The following is a 17,121-nucleotide window of genomic DNA, read 5'->3' as shown; positions in this document are numbered from 1 at the left end:
AATATAATTTATTATGGAGATAATAAGAATATTCGTGTATTTTTATATACATATAAAATATAAATAGAAAATAATTTTTTTTTACAATTATTATGATAATTACGATAATTATATTTAACTAATTATTAATTTTGATTACAAAATACGTTGTTTTGATAAAATATAAATATTATTAGTATTCATGTAATATAATAAAGTATTTGAGGGTAATTTTGTATTTTAAGTGTTTTAGTAAAGAAGCAAATAAGATCTTAAAGAAAAAAATGTGGGGTATAGGTACTTTTTTAAAAACATCTTATAAGCTCCCTAACAGCTTATTTTTGGAAAAAATAAGATCTTTTACAATTTTTTTACCAAACACCTTTTAACAACTTATAGCTTCCTAAACATCTTATAAGATGTTTTTAGGAGCTTATAAGCTTAGCCAAACAGGCTCTAAATTTCAGTTCAAAAAAAAATTAGTTTCTAACAATAATTCAATATGTCAAAATCCTAAAACAAAACTTAAATCAAATTACTGTTTCAGAAAATAAAATAAAACTTAAAATAAGTATTACATAATATATAATATTTAATAGGTGTATTTTCAGAAAAAATCGGAATTTTTCGGAATTAATTTCGGAAATTAAATCGGATTGGAAATCAGAAATTCCATTTTTTTTTGTACAATTCCAATTCCAATCCAAAAAAATCGGAAAAATTCGGACACAGAGTTATTCCAAATAGGAACTTTTCGGATCGGAACAGGCGGAAATTGAAATTTCCGTTCCACTCCTAATTAGACTCTAACTCAATTCGTGTTCCGCTCGATTGCTTATCCAATCAAACTCAAACACAATATCTAAAAATTTAATAAAAACAAATTCAAACAAGCTCGAACAACCATTTGTTCCGACTCGATTCTTTTACGACTCGATTCAAACCGGTCCGAGCTATATTGTTTGTTTTCTGGAAGGAGGATTAAAGAAACCAAACATAAAGAAACAAAAGCAGCAGCAGATTCCCATGCATTGTTCACAATCACAAGAAAAATTCTCACATTGTATTAATCATCCAAATCAGCCTGTCATCTACTCTTCAATCACAATCTATAAAACTCCAACCACCAAAATTTCAAGATCAATCAGAAATAAAAAATAAAAAAATGAATTCGTTCGAAAAAATACTCTTCCTAGTAGTAATTACCACACTAGCCATAGCCCGAACATCCGTAGCAGGAGATCCCGATATTCTCACCGACTTTGTACTACCACCAAACTCACCACCACCCGATGGAAACTTCTTCACGTACACCGGCTTTCGATCCATAATCGACGGCCCGTTTCCTCCGGCTTTCAAAGCCGTGAAGGCGGCAGCCGAACAATTCCCAGCCTTAGATGGACAGAGTGTTTCTCTTGCTGTGCTAATATACCCTGCTGGTACGGTGAACCCGGTTCACACGCACCCTCGATCGGCCGAGCTACTGTTTTTGACACGTGGCACGTTACAAGTGGGATTTGTGGACACGGCGAATAAATTATATACTCAGACACTACAGCAAGGTGATCTGTTTGTGTTTCCTAAAGGGCTGGTTCATTTTCAGTACAATGCCGATCCTAAGTCGCCAGCTGTTGCTGTTTCGGCTTTCGGGAGCGCGAATGCGGGGACCGTTTCTTTGCCGAATGGTCTGTTTAATTCGACGATTGATGACAGTGTTTTGGCCCTGTCTTTCAAGACTGATGTTGCCACTATTCAGAAGCTTAAGGCCGGGATCAAGGGCTAGAAACGTAATTTTAATGTTTTTTTTTTTTTTTTTTTTTTTTTGAGGTTTTCCGTTGTTTGCAAGAGTGTTAGACTTGTGCAACAAAAATAAACTGTAGTGATTCTATGTTGGAAGCAATTCAGAATAAATGTCTTGATTTAAATTGAGATCATGGATTCAGAATAAATTCGGATGGATCGGAATTAGCATTTTCAAAAAAAGGTCCATTTTTTTGGGAAGTGAAAAACTAGTCAAATTCCATTATGAAAATTTTCGGAAAAAATCGGAAATCAGAATTCAAAAATTGGAATGAAAAACCTTGTTTCATAAAAAAAAGTTCGGTTCGGAGTGGGAATCCGTTGAATTCGGAAGTTTCCATTTTTTTTTAAGTCAACTATAGTATAAAACAAATAATAATATTGAGATTTTAAGTGTAATTTCCGAGAAAAAAAATGGAATTTTTGAAAACATTTCCGGAACCGAATTGGAATTCAGAATCTAATATAAATTCCAATCCTTTTCCAGAAAATTTGGAAAAACCGGAAATCGGAATTTTCGAAATTCAGGATAAAAGGGATTTTTCCGAAACCGAAAATACGCGAACCTGAATCGGTGAAATGTGGAAAGTACGGTCCGATTTCCAACCCCAACCCTACTGTTTTTGCATTTTTCATGAAGATAAACACCAACTCCATCACCATTTTTAGTATAGCGCCTCAAATTCCCGGGAGCCCCCGATCGGTACGACCTAAAATCTGCACACGTTGGTTTTCGCCGCATAATAAATATTACTGTTATTGTTCTTCAATTCCCCACATGGTATATTCCATGCACTATAGCTCAACAAAGTTTCCGAAAAATCGTAGGTGTCGTTGTCTTCGAGTACCAAGTTATTGTTCGTAATTACGTCTACATACAGAAATCAACGATCTCAAGAGATCAAGAGCAGAAATCGCAAGAAAACAAAAACGTATCAGAAAGAAACAAAAGCATAGTGCCTACGTTGTTCACAACCATTACGAGCCGAATTCGACTACAATAACAAGAAATCCACTTTGTAATAACATACTCGATTTTCAGGTTATCGTACGTCTATATATAACACGCCTACTTCTCGTCAATTCCAACACCTAATTTCAAGAATCAACTATAGTGGGCCCATATTCAAATGTGTTCCGGCAAGAAAATGATCTTCGTAATAGTAGCTACACTCGCCATAGCCCAAAGCGCTCTAGCCGGAGATCCCGATATCCTCACCGACTTTGTGGTACCACCAAACTCACCACCGCCCGACGGAAACTTCTTCACATACATCGGATTTCGATCTGTCGTAAACGGCTCGGTCCCACCAACCTTCAAAGTCGTAAAGGCAGCGGTGGAACAATTCCCAGCCCTGAACGGACAGAGTGTTTCATACGCTATGCTAATATACCCCGCCGGTGCAGTGAACCCGGTCCACACGCACCCTCGATCGGCCGAGCTACTGTTTCTAACACGTGGCACGTTACAAGTGGGATTTGTGGACACTACAAACAAACTCTACACTCAGACACTGCAGCAAGGCGATCTATTCGTGTTTCCTAAAGGGCTGGTTCATTTCCAGTACAACGCCGATCCTATGTTGCCAGCTGTCGCTTTGTCGGCTTTCGGGAGCGCGAATGCCGGAACCGTTTCTTTGCCGAATAGTCTGTTTAATTCGACGATTGACGACAGTGTTCTGGCACGGTCTTTCAAGACTGATGTCCCCACTATTCAAAAGATCAAGGCTGGGCTCAAGGGCTAGAAGAACATAAATAAATTTATTAATGTTTTAATTTTATTTATTTTAAGCCATGTCTCCTTTGCAGAGTGTAAAACTTCTACTACAATAAATAATTTGTCCTAATTTTGTTGGAAGATGAATTCCCATAATTTTTTTTTATATCATTAGGCAATGCTCAAACTTATTATCTCCTTCATGGAAGCTAAGCAGCAACACAAGGACCAAAAATAAATACTTGTAGCTTAAACTCGATTTTAATTCTCCTCCCTACTATTCGATATATCTAAACCTCGAAGTGACCTTTTTAAAATTTCGAGCCAAGTAAGGCTGTCTAGCCGTGACGTAATTCTTTCGTATTGAAATATAGTTATGGATATGTAGATACAAAATTTACTAACCATATCTAAATTATTAGCATTAATCTCATCGATAATCGTGATTCTTGATTTAGTACAACTACATTGTTATCTTATTACGTTAGACTATCGAAATGTAGTGATTCCGGAAAGTGTTTCTAAACGAAGTTTCTGAAATTCTTAGGTATTACAATTTTCATGCCATGTTCTCTTCCTCGTTGTCTTTGGCGAGTTCTTGTTAGTAACTACGTCTATTGATTTTACATATTATTACGTAAAATAGATTCAAACAACTGTCATAGGGAATGTTTAGTGAACGAATATCGAAAGAAGATGCCAACCTAAAATTCTATGTTCTCTAGAAGGAGAGCTGGCAAAAACCGAACAGATGAAGACAAAAACATAGAGCCTGTATTGTTCACAACAATTACGAGCCGAATTCCAACTCCAATAACAAGGAATTCACTTTGTAGTAATAGTCTCGAGACCAGCTCATCGTCTATATATATATAATCCCCAGCTTCCTTCAATCCCATCAACCAAATTTCAAGAATCAATCGTAGGGTTATATATCTGTGGGGGGAAAAGAGAATCGAAGAACATAAAGAAAATGGATTCTTGCAAGAAGTTACTCTTCCTAGTGATAACCACGTTAGCCATAGCCGAAATGGCTCTGGCTGGAGATCCCGATATTCTCACCGACTTTGTGCTGCCACCAAACTCACCACCACCGGATGGAAACTTCTTCACGTACACCGGGTTTCGTTCCCTAATCGACGGCCCGTTTCCTCCGACTTTCAAAGCCGTGAAGGCGGCAGCTGAACAATTCCCAGCCTTGGATGGACAGAGTGTTTCTCTTGCTGTGCTGATATACCCGGCTGGTACACTGAACCCGGTCCACACGCACCCTCGATCGGCCGAGCTACTGTTTTTGACACGTGGCACGTTACAAGTGGGATTTGTGGACACGGCGAATAAATTATATACTCAGACACTACAGCAAGGTGATCTGTTTGTGTTTCCTAAAGGGCTGATTCATTTCCAGTACAATGCCGATCCTAAGTCGCCAGCTGTTGCTGTGTCGGCTTTCGGGAGCGCGAATGCTGGAACCGTTTCTTTGCCGAATGGTCTGTTTAATTCGACAATTGATGACGGTGTTCTGGCACTGTCTTTCAAGACTGATGTTGCCACTATTCAGAAAATCAAGGCTGGGATCAAGGGCTAGATAAAATAAAGAAATGTTTCATTTATGATTGTTTTTTATTTTGATTTTTTTTTTCTTTTCTGCAACTAATAATTGTTCTTTCTTTAGAACAATGGCACCCATTGTTACTACTTATGTATGGATTTGTTGAAATCCACCTTAGTATTGATCAATGTCTATTGTCTAATGCCAAATTGTATTGAATTTTAAACTGGCAAGATGAAATATTTGCATTTTGATACAAAGAAAATTATTTCCCCTGAGGTAAGGTCAAATTACGAAAAAAACTCTCAAAGTTTGGAAAATTACAACTACTTATCTCAACTATGAATCTTCTTACACGTCTACCATTGTGGTGTCAAATTTAATAGAATATTCTAGATTATGTGGAACTATTATTCAGTTTGTACCCCTTTTACCATATTCGAACTCCATATTTTGAAACAAGATAATCATGAGATGTGTCTATTGACTTGTAAATATAAGATTGTGGTGTATCAGAAACTACATTTTTGCAAAACGAAAACAAACTAGAGAACAATCCACGGATTTTTGCAAAGGGGTGGACGTCTAAGAAGATTCGGAGAGTGAATTTGACAACATAAAGGTGGACGTCTAAGAAGATTCATAATTGAGAGATGTTTGTAATTATTCAAACAGAAGAATTTTTTTCATAATTTAACTTTATCTCAGAGGTGACGGTAATTTATTCTAGGGCAAATTACAGCTACCCCTGGGTTATGGTCAATCTACAAAAAACCCCAACCGATTTGAGTAATTATTGTCACCCCTCGAACTAAATATACGATTTGATTTGATAAATAACCGAATTACATAAATTTTATGTACAAATATTAAAAAAGAGATGTGACTCTAATTACCTAAATCAGAGGAGTTTTTCATAATTTAGTCATACCACTAAGGTGGCCGTAATATGTCCTTTATCCTAATAATAATAATAGGAAGAAATTTAAGACATACCGTACATGCGTGACAATCGTTTTCAGGGAAAGAAGAAAATGTCAAAAAAAACCTCCAACAACTTTGCCGACCATCTCGCTCTAGTAACGGTCCCCCCTCCCAATTTTCGCCTGCATTTATGTAATCAATCACCTCCGATGACCATTTTACCCTTCGTCCTCCTCGGTGGTTCAAACGGCGGCCTTTAAACACCGAATAAGTTGTTTTGCGCACGTGATTGTGTATGTATATGTGTGCATATAGATATACTGTCCACATCATATATGACGTCCCTTTCTCTCTCTAGCCCCCACACGCACCCACACAGACGCACACACTCGGATGGAAGAACTTGGCGGCGGCGCCTCTCGTCTGCGCCACCAGCGTAACCGTCCCTCCTCCGATAGATTCCTGGGTACAGTATTCGGGCAGCAAATCTCCGCCCCCTCGACGCCCCCACTCGAACTCTCCGAGCACGATATCTTCACCACTCCTTCCGGTAGCTCCTCCCCCTCCCCGACCCACTCGGCCTTCAACCCTAACCCGACCCGAACCGTTCAGAGCCACGGCCGCAGCCACTACGGCATCCTAGCCGCCCTAAATGAGAACCTCAAAACCCGATCCGGACCCGAGTCCCGACCCGTGTTCAACCACAAGGCCTCCACATCGGCGTCGGTCTCCTCCTCCACCTCCACCTCCACCTCCCCCGCCGCGTCGGCCTCCTCGTCACGGATAATGACGATTCCGAAGAGGCCGCCGCCGCCGCCGCCGTTCGAAAGGATGCGCCTCCAGCTCCAGTCGGCGCCGGTGAACGTGCCGGTGATGCCGGCGGATCTGATGCGGAGGGCGAGGGATTTGGGCGACACGATATCCGAAGCTGACGATGAGGATGGGGAGGAAGGGGATGGTGTGAGATTGCCGCCGCACGAGATAGTGGCGCTGAGGGATATTAGGGATTCGCCATTGTTGGCGTGCTCGGTGCTTGAAGGTGCCGGCCGGACGTTGAAGGGGAAGGATCTCCGGCAGGTGCGCAACGCCATTTGGCGAAAAACTGGTTTTATTGATTGATTAATTGCTTAATTAATTCTTCAATTTGTGTAATATCAATTTTCATATACTTGATTATAATCATCTTCTTCATCTGATCTCTTGATTGGTGATTAATTGGTTCCTTAATTTCTCTGGCCTTTTCTTCTTCATAAATAATTATTAGTAATTAAGTTTGTGTAGAATTTTTAGTTAATCTGCTGATGATTATTATCTCCATTGGGAGTGTTTAGTTCTACTGATTCAATGGAGTAATCCGGCCCATGTAATATTAGTGTGGCTTAAGAAAAAAGAAGGATCCGGCCCAATTACTATACCCAACCCTTTTAGCAAAATGGATCTTCTCTTACCAAACTAATGAAGACATGCGTTGAGGGGTGTAAACGAGCAAAGTCTGTTTGTTTTGACGAGCTCGAGTTCTTTGAGTATTTATTTTTTTGATCGGGTTCAAACTTTGTCGAGCCGACTCAGCTCATTTACACCCTTATTCGTATGGTTTTTTTCTGTTTCTTTTTTAGAGTTGAGCTTTGAATTTTTTTATGAGTCGAGTTTGTGACCGTTTATAACTCTTTGTAAAAATTGGGAGTTTTTTTATCTTGAATTTTTCTTGTAAATCTTATTAGGTTTGCTATTCGTGCTCAGTAAATGAGTTGTATGGGAAAGTGCAACTAGCTCATTCCTTATGTAAAATAATTTCATAATAGTGGTTTTAATATGAGTAATATTTCCTTCTTGGTATTAGCATTTAGCTCTATTATCATCTCTAATTATATTTTCCAATTCGATTTCTTTTAAATTTTGTAATAAGTTTTTCTTTCGAATTTCCTATTTTCATTTTTCCAAATTTTCTTGCAACAAAACTAACACTAATTTTTCACTTTCAAGAAAAATAAAATTTTCAAAAATGTTAATTTCAAATATATTTATATATACACACACACGTGTGTGTGTGTGTGTGTGTGGTGTGTGTCCATTTGAGTTGCACCCATTAGTAATTGACTTGGCGGACCAAGTCTTGATAAGGAGGGGGAATATGATGTTAACGGGTTAGATAAAAATATAATCCAAATCTTGACTAACCAAAAAGTCAAATCAACCACTTTCTTCATTTAATCATTTTTACCTCGTAGACTAGTTGATAATTAATCATGAGTTCAACTTAGAGGTTTAAATAAACTGTAATTAATAAATTAATAATTGCATAATGGGTATCTTTGCAAACTAAAACTAGGTCCATTACAATGTATAAAATATTTGTGTAAACATTATTTATTTCGAAATAAATTTAAATCTTGTTACATCAAAAAACATATTAAAGCCAAAAATTTCAATATCTTACAAGTGATCATTACTATTATATTTTGGTAATCCTGACATTATATTAACCACTATCACTGCTGTACTTATCAAAAATTAAAAATTAAAAAAAATTCCGTAAATTAAACACGACTCTTGAGTTTGCATTTTCCCCAGCTGCATTTAATAAACGCTGTTTATTAGATTTATTAGACACTACCACTGTACAAATAAGTAACACACGATTCTTGATTTTGCATCTGCCCCAGCTCTATTTGATAAATTCTGTTTATTTCGTCTTTCTTTAGAAAAATTACGTAGAGAATTAGATCGACACCAAGTACTTAATCATCGTTATTTTCTTGAGAATTAACCCTCGATGAAGTCTCCGCCGCTGCAGTGGGGCGCCGATCAAACGCTCGGCGGCTCCCCGACACCACGTAAACTCTGCACAGGCTTAGCTCATGCCGGAGCTGCAAATATACACATCGTTATTAATTTGACAACATTTATTAACATGTACCTGTCTGATAATATAGAGGGTAAATTAAGATAATGTCAAATTACGAAAAACTCCTTCATATTTGGTAATTAAAATCAGTCCCCCTCAACTATGATTTTTTTTACACGTCCACCTTTATGGTATCAAATTCAACATATTTTTTTAGATTTTGTAGAATGTTTCCTAGTTTGTACTCACTTTGTGCAGAAATACAGCTTCTAATGCACCATAATCTAATATTTACAAATCAAGAACACATTTTATGATCATTTTGTTTTAAAATGAGGACCTCGAATGGGGTAAAATGGGTACAAATTAGAGAATATTCAACATAATATAGAAAGTTCTACCAAATTTTACATTGCAAAAGTAGACGGGTAACAAGATTTATAATTGAAGGGGCAGTTATAAATATCCAAACATAAGGGTTTTTTCGTAATTTAACCTTACCTCATGAGACGACCGTAATTTACCCTAATATATATACACGTACGTATGTATTACCTTGGGAGTAGAAGTGGGCCCATCTTGTTTAATGGCTCTGTACTCGTTCATCTTCCACTTAGTTTTGGTACCGGTCGGAGCTTTACCCTTGTAAAAGACCATGCTTTTCTTAACTCCGATGACTTTTCCGGCGGAGGAGTGAACGTAGCTAGGAGAGCCGGTGGCCTTCCAGTATCCGGTTCCGGTGGTTCTTCTCGGCTTCCCTCCTCGTACTTCTCTTTCATGCCTAGGCGCGAAGAAGAACCATTGCTCCGGGTCGCCATGGCAAAGCTCCCCACAATGCTCTGCCCAGTTCATAATTAAAACATTATTAGTAAAAAAAAAGACGTAATTAGTAAAACGCGACTCTCTATAATTAACGGACTGCTTTGAAATCACGATTTTTACTCGGAAGTTGCCATGGCTCTAAGTTGTAAATGTCGAGGAGAGGGATAACGCGGTTTATGCTGTTGTTATTGTTGTTGTTATTGTTGTTATTGTGTTCGAGCTTGTTGTGGAGGTAGAAGGAAACCAATTCTTCTTCAGTTGGGTAAAAACGAAACCCTGGTGGCATTTCTTCCATATTTATTTAAATAAATAAAGAATGCAATAATTGGTTTAATTTGTGCTTGATGTATGTATATATATATAGCGGTGGAGTTTCCGAGTGAAAGGAGAAAAAAGTGGTAAGAGATTAATTTCCAGGAAACTTTCAAAGAAATATGGAGATTCTTTTTTGTCTTTTTTTTTTTTATAATTATTATTATCATTTTTTTTTGATTTTATATTCACCCTGTAAAAATTGACATATGTATTATTTACTTGAACTGGTCAACCACTTGTATTTTTGCTTTACTTATTTCTTTATGGATAAATGTACGTTGTGTGGGTATAGTAACAGTAGCAGATACGGTTAACCTAGGTGGATAACGAATTATTATTATTTATTATATATAAATAATATTAATAAGAAGACTTTTCAGAAAAGAAAAAAAAAAGGGTCTTGCTCGTCAATCCCATAATATTTATTAATTTTAGTTGATGATGTTTTGCATGACGTTTGGATTTCTTGGAAATCTTGCTCCAAAAGGCAAAATCCCTCGCCCCCAGAGCCCCCATCCCTTGGCCCGACAAGGATTGATGGAGGAATGTAAATCATGGTAACTCAACGGCCCGTTAAGGTAGCGGACCCGGACCTGGTGCCCACAAGGAACCAATCTCATTGGAGTTGAAATTCCCACACTGCGGCTGCCAGGATTCGATCCTAGGACCTTGCTCCAACTTACCACCTCCGGAACCAGTTGAGCTACACCCATGCGGGCAATTTCTTGGAAATCTTCAAATTAGATGCAGCAGTCAATAAATTTGATAAGAGTAATGTTTCGTTATGGTTATGTGTAAATTTATGATAAAACTTAGTGTAAATTACGGCTACTCTTCTAAGGTAAGATCAAATTATAAAAAAAATATTTAATGTTTGGATAATTACAATCACTTTCAATTATGATCTTTTCACATATTTATCCATGATGTTTCAAATTTAGTAGAATCTTTCGTATTTGGGTAATTACAATCATCCCTCGATTATGAATTTTTTTACATGTTCATCATTGCGGTGTCAAATTTAGTACAATTTTACCTATTTTATGTGGAATATTCTTCAGTTTGTATTCGTTTGATCTCATTCGCGCTCCACGTTTTGAAACAAGATGATCATAAGATGTGTCGTTTGGCTTGTAAATATCAGATTGTGGTACATCAGAAACTGTATTTTTGCACAAAACGAGTACAAACTGGAGAAAAATTTCCAATGAATCTATAGATGATTCTGTTGAATTTGACTTCATAAAGGTGGACGTGTAAGATCCATAGTAATTGATTACGAAAATTAATACAGTTGGAACTACACAAATTCTATTAAATTAACGAAATTATTAAATGATCCACATAAGTTTATTCAACAAATTTCCATCAAGTCGGGATCAGAAGAAATTATTATTTAAACAACATTAGTAATTACTAATTAACTGAAGCTCTACTTAGTTTATGCATGAGGATGTTGATCAAGACAAATCAATTTGAGAAAAAAGTTTGTTGTCCCGAGAAGAAACAGAATCAAACATTAAACTCATAAAGGCGTTGTGTTGTTTGTTACTTTTTAACGCGGCTTGGACCAAGTAAACAACTCGCCGGGGGGTGTGTGTTTGATTTTTGTGGCTATGGATTCATCAAACAATGACAGATTTTTTGATTCCGCGTTAACATAAATATATATATATATATATATATATATATATTTGTGTGCTTTTCATTTTTCTCTTGTGAACAACCTTTTTTTTTTTTTTCTTTGGGAGAAATCATTTATTTTATTTTATATTTTAATATAATATTTAATGGGACCAAATTCTTTTTGTATTTCTGTAGTCACAAATTTTCTTCATGTTAGATTCTAGTGCAGATCGGAAACTCTAAGGCCCAGTTTGGTTGGGCTGATCCGGGTGGATAGTTCCTCTAATCCACTCGGATCTCAGCTTTGGTTGAGCCCAACGGGGTCTGGGATTGCACTTGGGCCCGGGTCCGGATCAAGGATTTACCGGATCTCCCATCAGGCCGAAGGAGGTGAGATTGGGTAATCTCATCCAACTCTCAGCCCAATCAAGTACAGTATATTACCTTTATGCCCTGAATATTTATTTCTAATTACAAGACTACCCCATATATATATGAATTACCCCAAAAATTATTGTGTTAGCCCTAGAATTTTACCGACATAGCAATACACGCCGTTCTTCGTTCTGCTTTTCTCCACTGTGGTCGGTTTTTTCACCGAGGTAATTTTTCCGATAATCAACTCATCTAGGTTCTCTAACACGCTTCTTTCTTCGTTTTATAGGCCCCCCTAAACCGGTTGAAGAATAATCAACTCATCACAGATTGATTTCTTATTTTTCATACTTCACTAGTTTTTTTTTTTTTAATTTGGTTTTTTCCGATAATCAACTCATCACAGATTGATATCACAGATTTCTTCAAATGCATCCGAGTATTGTTGAAGAATTTTGGGTTTATATGGGTTTCGATTTTTTTTATTGTTCTAATTATCCGTTCCTTCATCTCGTAATTAAATTTATTTGTTTCCGTTTCGCAGGTGATTTTCGATTTTGGTTTCGTAGTAGTTCGTAGTTTGCCCGGGCTGATTCTGTTATGGCCGAACGATTCCGGTGTTGCAGCTGGTTGACGGTTGGCTGTCGATTATCCCGGTTCTGCTACACGACGATTTAAGGTGAGTTCTCCAATGGATTTAAGCTCTTCTTTTAGATTACAGATTAAGGATTGAGAAAGGTAGCATTTATTTGGAAAAACATATTTCATCTTTTTTTTGGGAAAAAGTAGTACATTACCTCATTCTTGGTTGGAAAATAACCATTATTTGGAAAAATAACCAATTAGTGAATTAGAATTAGTTAATATTAAAGTCAATTAGTGAAATAATATATGATGTTACTCAGTATAAATTGTTTGGCCTTAATATTGTTTGGCATAAACAGTATATAAAGAATGCAATTAAGTTGTTTTTTTTGTAATAGTTTACGATAGTTATTTCATCTTTGCTTGCTCTAGGAGTTGGTTTATATGTTTCATATGTTTGAGAGAGGTTACAGGGTCTGGAATGTGAAATTTAGTTGTGAATATGTTTTTTTTCCCCCAGCCAGTGTAAGTATTTGCAAAAAGAAATGTATGCTTAATCAGATTAGAGGAACAAAAGAATACTATATTAATCTGTTGAGACTAGGGTAGATTGGAAATATGTAATCTCTGATTGTTGATGTTTCCCTCTGTTCCCTATTAAGTGTCGTTTTTAGCTTTACAAAATGTGTCTTGATTTTAGGTAGAACACATTAAAAATATTAAAATAAACTTGATTATTTAATGATGTGATAAGAGAGAGATAATACTAATAGATGAAGTAATAAGGTTAAAACAAGAAAATATTGTTAAATATTGTTTTTACAATATATATAGGTGGTATATATTGTTTATACGGGGAATCAATATATTACTATAATTATAATCGTGGCATTTTTTATGTTGTTTACTAAATAGGATCACAATTGTTAATGGCGAACACGAGTGAGAAACAAGTAATAGTTTTCGCGGTGTATGAATTAGTCGAACAAATGCAAGTACTGTTAACAATGCTTAGTAGGCTCATCCATTTGCTTCTACGTCGCCGCCGGGTCAATAATATTGTCGGTTCATCGTATAGTATGAGGGGTAAGATACCTGCTCAAGTCCGAAATTTGACTTACATAATTGGAAATCCGACAATGGGTTCCGGAACGGTTACTTAGGTGTGTTGGAACAACACATGGCTCTAAAATTTCCCGGGACCGACATTAAGGCGGATCCTATGATTTTATCAAAGCTTCACGTTTGGAAAAAACAATATGGCTCGCTTTCCCAAATGCTTTCAACGTCGGGATTTTGTTCGAATGAGTCGGCGAACACCATTTATGATGGCGGATATGACTAGGACTTTTGCGGAGACTAAAACATGCCTAGGCGAGTTGGCCCACCGTATCGGTTTTGAGCACGATGAATCAACTACACATGTAAGAAGGTGTTGGATGCCCTATCGCCGTTATGTTTAGGTGTCGAGGATAAGATTACTGTCGCTAAAGCCGTTTGCAATAGCCCAACCGATCTCGACATCTTTTTTGGATTAAATGAAACCGAAAAGGGGGTTATGGTTCGAATGATCCTCGAAGGGCGCTACTTCGGTTAGCTAGAATATCATCCACTCACAAGGTGAAGAAACTTTTTCCCGTATTCGGACCCTATCTTGCGGCGTTATTTGCATTGAAGACATTTCTGTTAGTTTTTCCGTATGAACTTATAAATTTTGTGTATTATGGCCGATTATATGTCTGTAAATATTCTGTTAGTTTGGAGCTACTATGCCTAAATGGTAAGCTGAAAAAATATTTTGTTATTTAGGAGCTAATGGTCAATTTTAAACAGGTTCACGGGTTGTGTAATATTCCAAGGTTTTTGTCAATATGCATGTGTTATATTCACACTGCAACAGGTTATAGTTGCAGGCCTTCGTGCAGATTTTTGTCAATACGCATGTCTTCGTGTTTTTTTTTTAATTTCATAGTAATTGGTTTATGCAATTGCGAAAGTTTCATTGTGCTCGGTCATTGGTTATAGTGTGATCAATTACAACTTTAAATTCTATATGAACAAACATCTGTATCAACAAATTTAAACAAACAATGTTAAATATATAAATATGTATTAACTAAGAAAAACAGTAGTATGAACAAAATGTAAACAAACAATATTAATATATATTATCGCCCATGGGTACGAAAATGAAAATTAAAATTACAAACCAAAATACAAAGTCAGGAAAATCAAATACTAATACCGAAAATCTTGCCGACTACATGGAAGTGGGAAAATAATACGGGAAATACCAATAATAATAATACGGAAAATATTAGGAAAAATATTAGGAAAAACTAGCCGAGATAATGGAGATTGGAAAATTTGAACTCCCATTGATCAATGGAGTCTCCAAGTACAACACATGCGTCAAAGTATGACCTAGTAATCGTTTGCCCCGTCGATTGGCCCCTTGCCGTTATCCTTATTCAATGGGTGTTGCAAAGAAATATTTTACAGTGTCAGGTGTATAATATAAATAAATATAAAGGGGTTGCAAGGGGTGGAAATGTAATTATCCGAAAATGTTAGGACTGATTTCATAATTACAGTAAAATGGGAGGAAAGAATGGGTGGTGTAAACAATATTTTTAATATTGTCAGGTGTATAATATAATAATAAAAAGGGCTTGCAAGGGATGGAAATGTAATTATACAAAAATGTTAGGGCTGATTTTGTAATTAAAAGTGAATGGGAGAGGAAAAGAATGGGTGCAACAAGCAATATTGTAAAAAATACTGGGGTAATATAATATTAAAAAGGGATTATGAGGGGTGGAAATGTAATCATCCGAAAATGTTAGGGCTGATTTTATAGTTACAGGAAAATGAAAGAAAATAATGGGTGCAGTTGGCAATAATTTAAAATTTTCAGATGTATAAACTAATAATAAAAATACCTTCCAAGGGGTGGTAATGTAATTAACCAAATTATCCCACCCAATCCTCCCAACCATTCCTGAGATTGGCTCATTCGGATTCAATCCTACAGTTCCATATCCAACCAACCAAACCCGAGATACCATCCATACTTCACTAATCCATACAGTGTCATTTTCCAATTAAGCCCCAATCCCATCCCACCCCATCCCTCCAACCAAAAGGGGCCTAAAGGTTGAAACTTTCAAATACTTCACACTCGACCTCAAGATTGAAGATATTGAAGAAGAGGGGGGGAGTCTAGGTGTAATTATAAAAAATATAAGAACCCTTTTTTTTTTTTTTTGCCTTTTTTCAGTTTTAGTCCCAAACAAATTTTGAAGTTCAGTTTTAGTCCCATAATTGAATTTTTCGTTAAATGAAACGTTTACTTGACGGAGTGGAATAATGGATCCCAAGTGTGTCTGAATGTGGTAAATTTAATGTGTATTTTGTCCACCTCGAGACATGGGGGTTCAAAATTGGAATTAAGGCAAATTTGAAGGACGAAAAATATAATTCTCCCCATGTACTTAATTTTGTTAGTCATTAATATCAAATTGACGGAAATGATCAAAAATGTTGAATTTTTAAACTATGAGGAATTAAATCTATATTTTTGTGAACGAGGAGAACCAAATGCGGAATCAATGTAAACTTAAGGGACGAAAGATATATTTTACATTTTACCTAAAAAAGGATATTTAAAACCCTCTAGGCCCTCTCAAAAGTTCGAGTTCGAGTTCGAGAGCAGGAAAAAATTAAAATAAATAAATATTCTCTCTAAGCTTGTCGAAGAAAGTAAAATGGTAGAATGTGAAAATCTGCAGATATCAATGGAGAATATGGAGATGGTTGTTCGTATAGTCACTAGTTGCATTGAATGTCTTCAAATAATCTGAGAGAAGTAGCATGGGAGACTAAGGGAGACTTGTGGTGATTTCAAGATCGTCTCCACTTGTTTGAAGCAACGATGAGGTTGCCGAATTAGGTGAGCGATATTATGGCCCGCCAGCTTTGGCCCAATGTTTTGATAGTTTCCCTTAAATTGGAGATGTTAAGTCCAACAAAATAGGTCCAAGACAAGCTCAATAGAATTTGGCCCAAATGTAAATAAGCTTAGTAGAAATTTTTACAGGATTTTATAGTATTTTCCATTTTGCCTTAAAATCTTTTAATTACCTTAGAATGAGATTAATACAAATTCCAATGAATGACAATTTACAACATTACTTTTGGGTGAGTAACATTTATCCTTTTTCTTCCTTTTTTTTTCTTACATTTTTTATAGTGTTTTTTTCCTGTGAGTATTACTACAATATCATTCATTATAGACTTAGAGAGAATGTTTAGTTAAGCTTATAAGTTATTAGAGTGTTTGGAATTTTTTTCCAAAAAATAAGATTTCATTTAAGAAGTACAGCAGAACCTCGATAAATTAATAATCTCGATTAAATAATAGTTTTTCCCGATCCCAAAAACACGTTAAATTATTAACTCGATAATTTAATAATTCGCTAAATTAAATAATTAATAGAATTTTCCTGATCCCAATTGTATTAATTTATAGAGGTTTATCAGTACTTCAACCTTTTTTATTTTATTTAATATTTTATAATG

The 17,121-nt window shown here is 36.1% G+C and overlaps 5 protein-coding genes and 1 long non-coding RNA gene across 7 annotated transcripts; 5 read left to right on the top strand and 1 right to left on the bottom strand.

The window, feature by feature from the left end:
- The first annotated feature begins 977 nt into the window (after positions 1–977).
- On the top strand, positions 978–1,807 carry LOC105958855 (germin-like protein 9-3). Its single transcript, XM_012982858.2, has one exon. The coding sequence runs from the start codon at positions 1,145–1,147 to the stop codon at positions 1,760–1,762; it is 618 nt and encodes a 205-aa protein (XP_012838312.1). The 5' UTR covers positions 978–1,144; the 3' UTR covers positions 1,763–1,807.
- Positions 1,808–2,410: 603 nt separating this feature from the next.
- LOC105958854 (germin-like protein 9-3) lies at positions 2,411–3,547 on the top strand. The gene has a single exon (XM_012982856.2). The coding sequence runs from the start codon at positions 2,910–2,912 to the stop codon at positions 3,522–3,524; it is 615 nt and encodes a 204-aa protein (XP_012838310.1). The 5' UTR covers positions 2,411–2,909; the 3' UTR covers positions 3,525–3,547.
- Positions 3,548–4,260: 713 nt separating this feature from the next.
- LOC105958853 (germin-like protein 9-3) lies at positions 4,261–5,227 on the top strand. Its single transcript, XM_012982855.2, has one exon. The coding sequence runs from the start codon at positions 4,470–4,472 to the stop codon at positions 5,082–5,084; it is 615 nt and encodes a 204-aa protein (XP_012838309.1). The 5' UTR covers positions 4,261–4,469; the 3' UTR covers positions 5,085–5,227.
- A 639-nt stretch (positions 5,228–5,866) lies between these two features.
- On the top strand, positions 5,867–7,263 carry LOC105958696 (uncharacterized). Its single transcript, XM_012982704.2, has one exon. The coding sequence runs from the start codon at positions 6,366–6,368 to the stop codon at positions 7,089–7,091; it is 726 nt and encodes a 241-aa protein (XP_012838158.1). The 5' UTR covers positions 5,867–6,365; the 3' UTR covers positions 7,092–7,263.
- A 1,242-nt stretch (positions 7,264–8,505) lies between these two features.
- On the bottom strand, positions 8,506–10,020 carry LOC105959052 (NAC domain-containing protein 90). The gene is made up of 3 exons (XM_012983073.2): positions 9,760–10,020; positions 9,373–9,656; positions 8,506–8,839 (listed from the first exon to the last, which is right to left on the bottom strand). Exons 1-3 carry the CDS (start codon positions 9,932–9,934, stop codon positions 8,711–8,713), a joined length of 588 nt encoding a protein of 195 aa, XP_012838527.2. The 5' UTR covers positions 9,935–10,020; the 3' UTR covers positions 8,506–8,710.
- A 1,801-nt stretch (positions 10,021–11,821) lies between these two features.
- On the top strand, positions 11,822–14,410 carry LOC148765438 (uncharacterized). 2 transcript variants are annotated; one of them, XR_016029740.1, is made up of 3 exons: positions 11,822–12,182; positions 12,500–12,634; positions 13,456–14,410. It is a non-coding gene; the product is annotated as an uncharacterized LOC148765438 (long non-coding RNA). The 2 variants fall into 2 exon arrangements; XR_016029741.1 differs by lacking the exon at positions 11,822–12,182 and adding an exon at positions 12,269–12,414.
- The last annotated feature ends 2,711 nt before the right edge of the window (positions 14,411–17,121 follow it).

The sequence above is a fragment of the Erythranthe guttata genome, chromosome 14 (genome assembly GCF_056151865.1).
Source record: "Erythranthe guttata isolate IM_541 chromosome 14, IM_541, whole genome shotgun sequence".
NCBI classification, from domain to species: domain Eukaryota; kingdom Viridiplantae; phylum Streptophyta; class Magnoliopsida; order Lamiales; family Phrymaceae; genus Erythranthe; species Erythranthe guttata.
Note: the sequence above shows the minus strand (reverse complement) of the source record. Positions and strands in the feature narration are given on the sequence as shown.

Coding starts and splice junctions, on each gene's coding strand:
- LOC105958855 (XM_012982858.2), top strand. CDS start 1,145: ATGAATTCGTTCGAAAAAATACTCTTCCTAGTAGTAATTACCACACTA.
- LOC105958854 (XM_012982856.2), top strand. CDS start 2,910: ATGTGTTCCGGCAAGAAAATGATCTTCGTAATAGTAGCTACACTCGCC.
- LOC105958853 (XM_012982855.2), top strand. CDS start 4,470: ATGGATTCTTGCAAGAAGTTACTCTTCCTAGTGATAACCACGTTAGCC.
- LOC105958696 (XM_012982704.2), top strand. CDS start 6,366: ATGGAAGAACTTGGCGGCGGCGCCTCTCGTCTGCGCCACCAGCGTAAC.
- LOC105959052 (XM_012983073.2), bottom strand. CDS start 9,934: ATGGAAGAAATGCCACCAGGGTTTCGTTTTTACCCAACTGAAGAAGAA. Junction 9,657..9,759: donor AGAGCCATGGCAACTTCCGA/GTAAAAATCGTG, acceptor TGAACTGGGCAG/AGCATTGTGGGGAGCTTTGC. Junction 8,840..9,372: donor GGCCCACTTCTACTCCCAAG/GTAATACATACG, acceptor GTATATTTGCAG/CTCCGGCATGAGCTAAGCCT.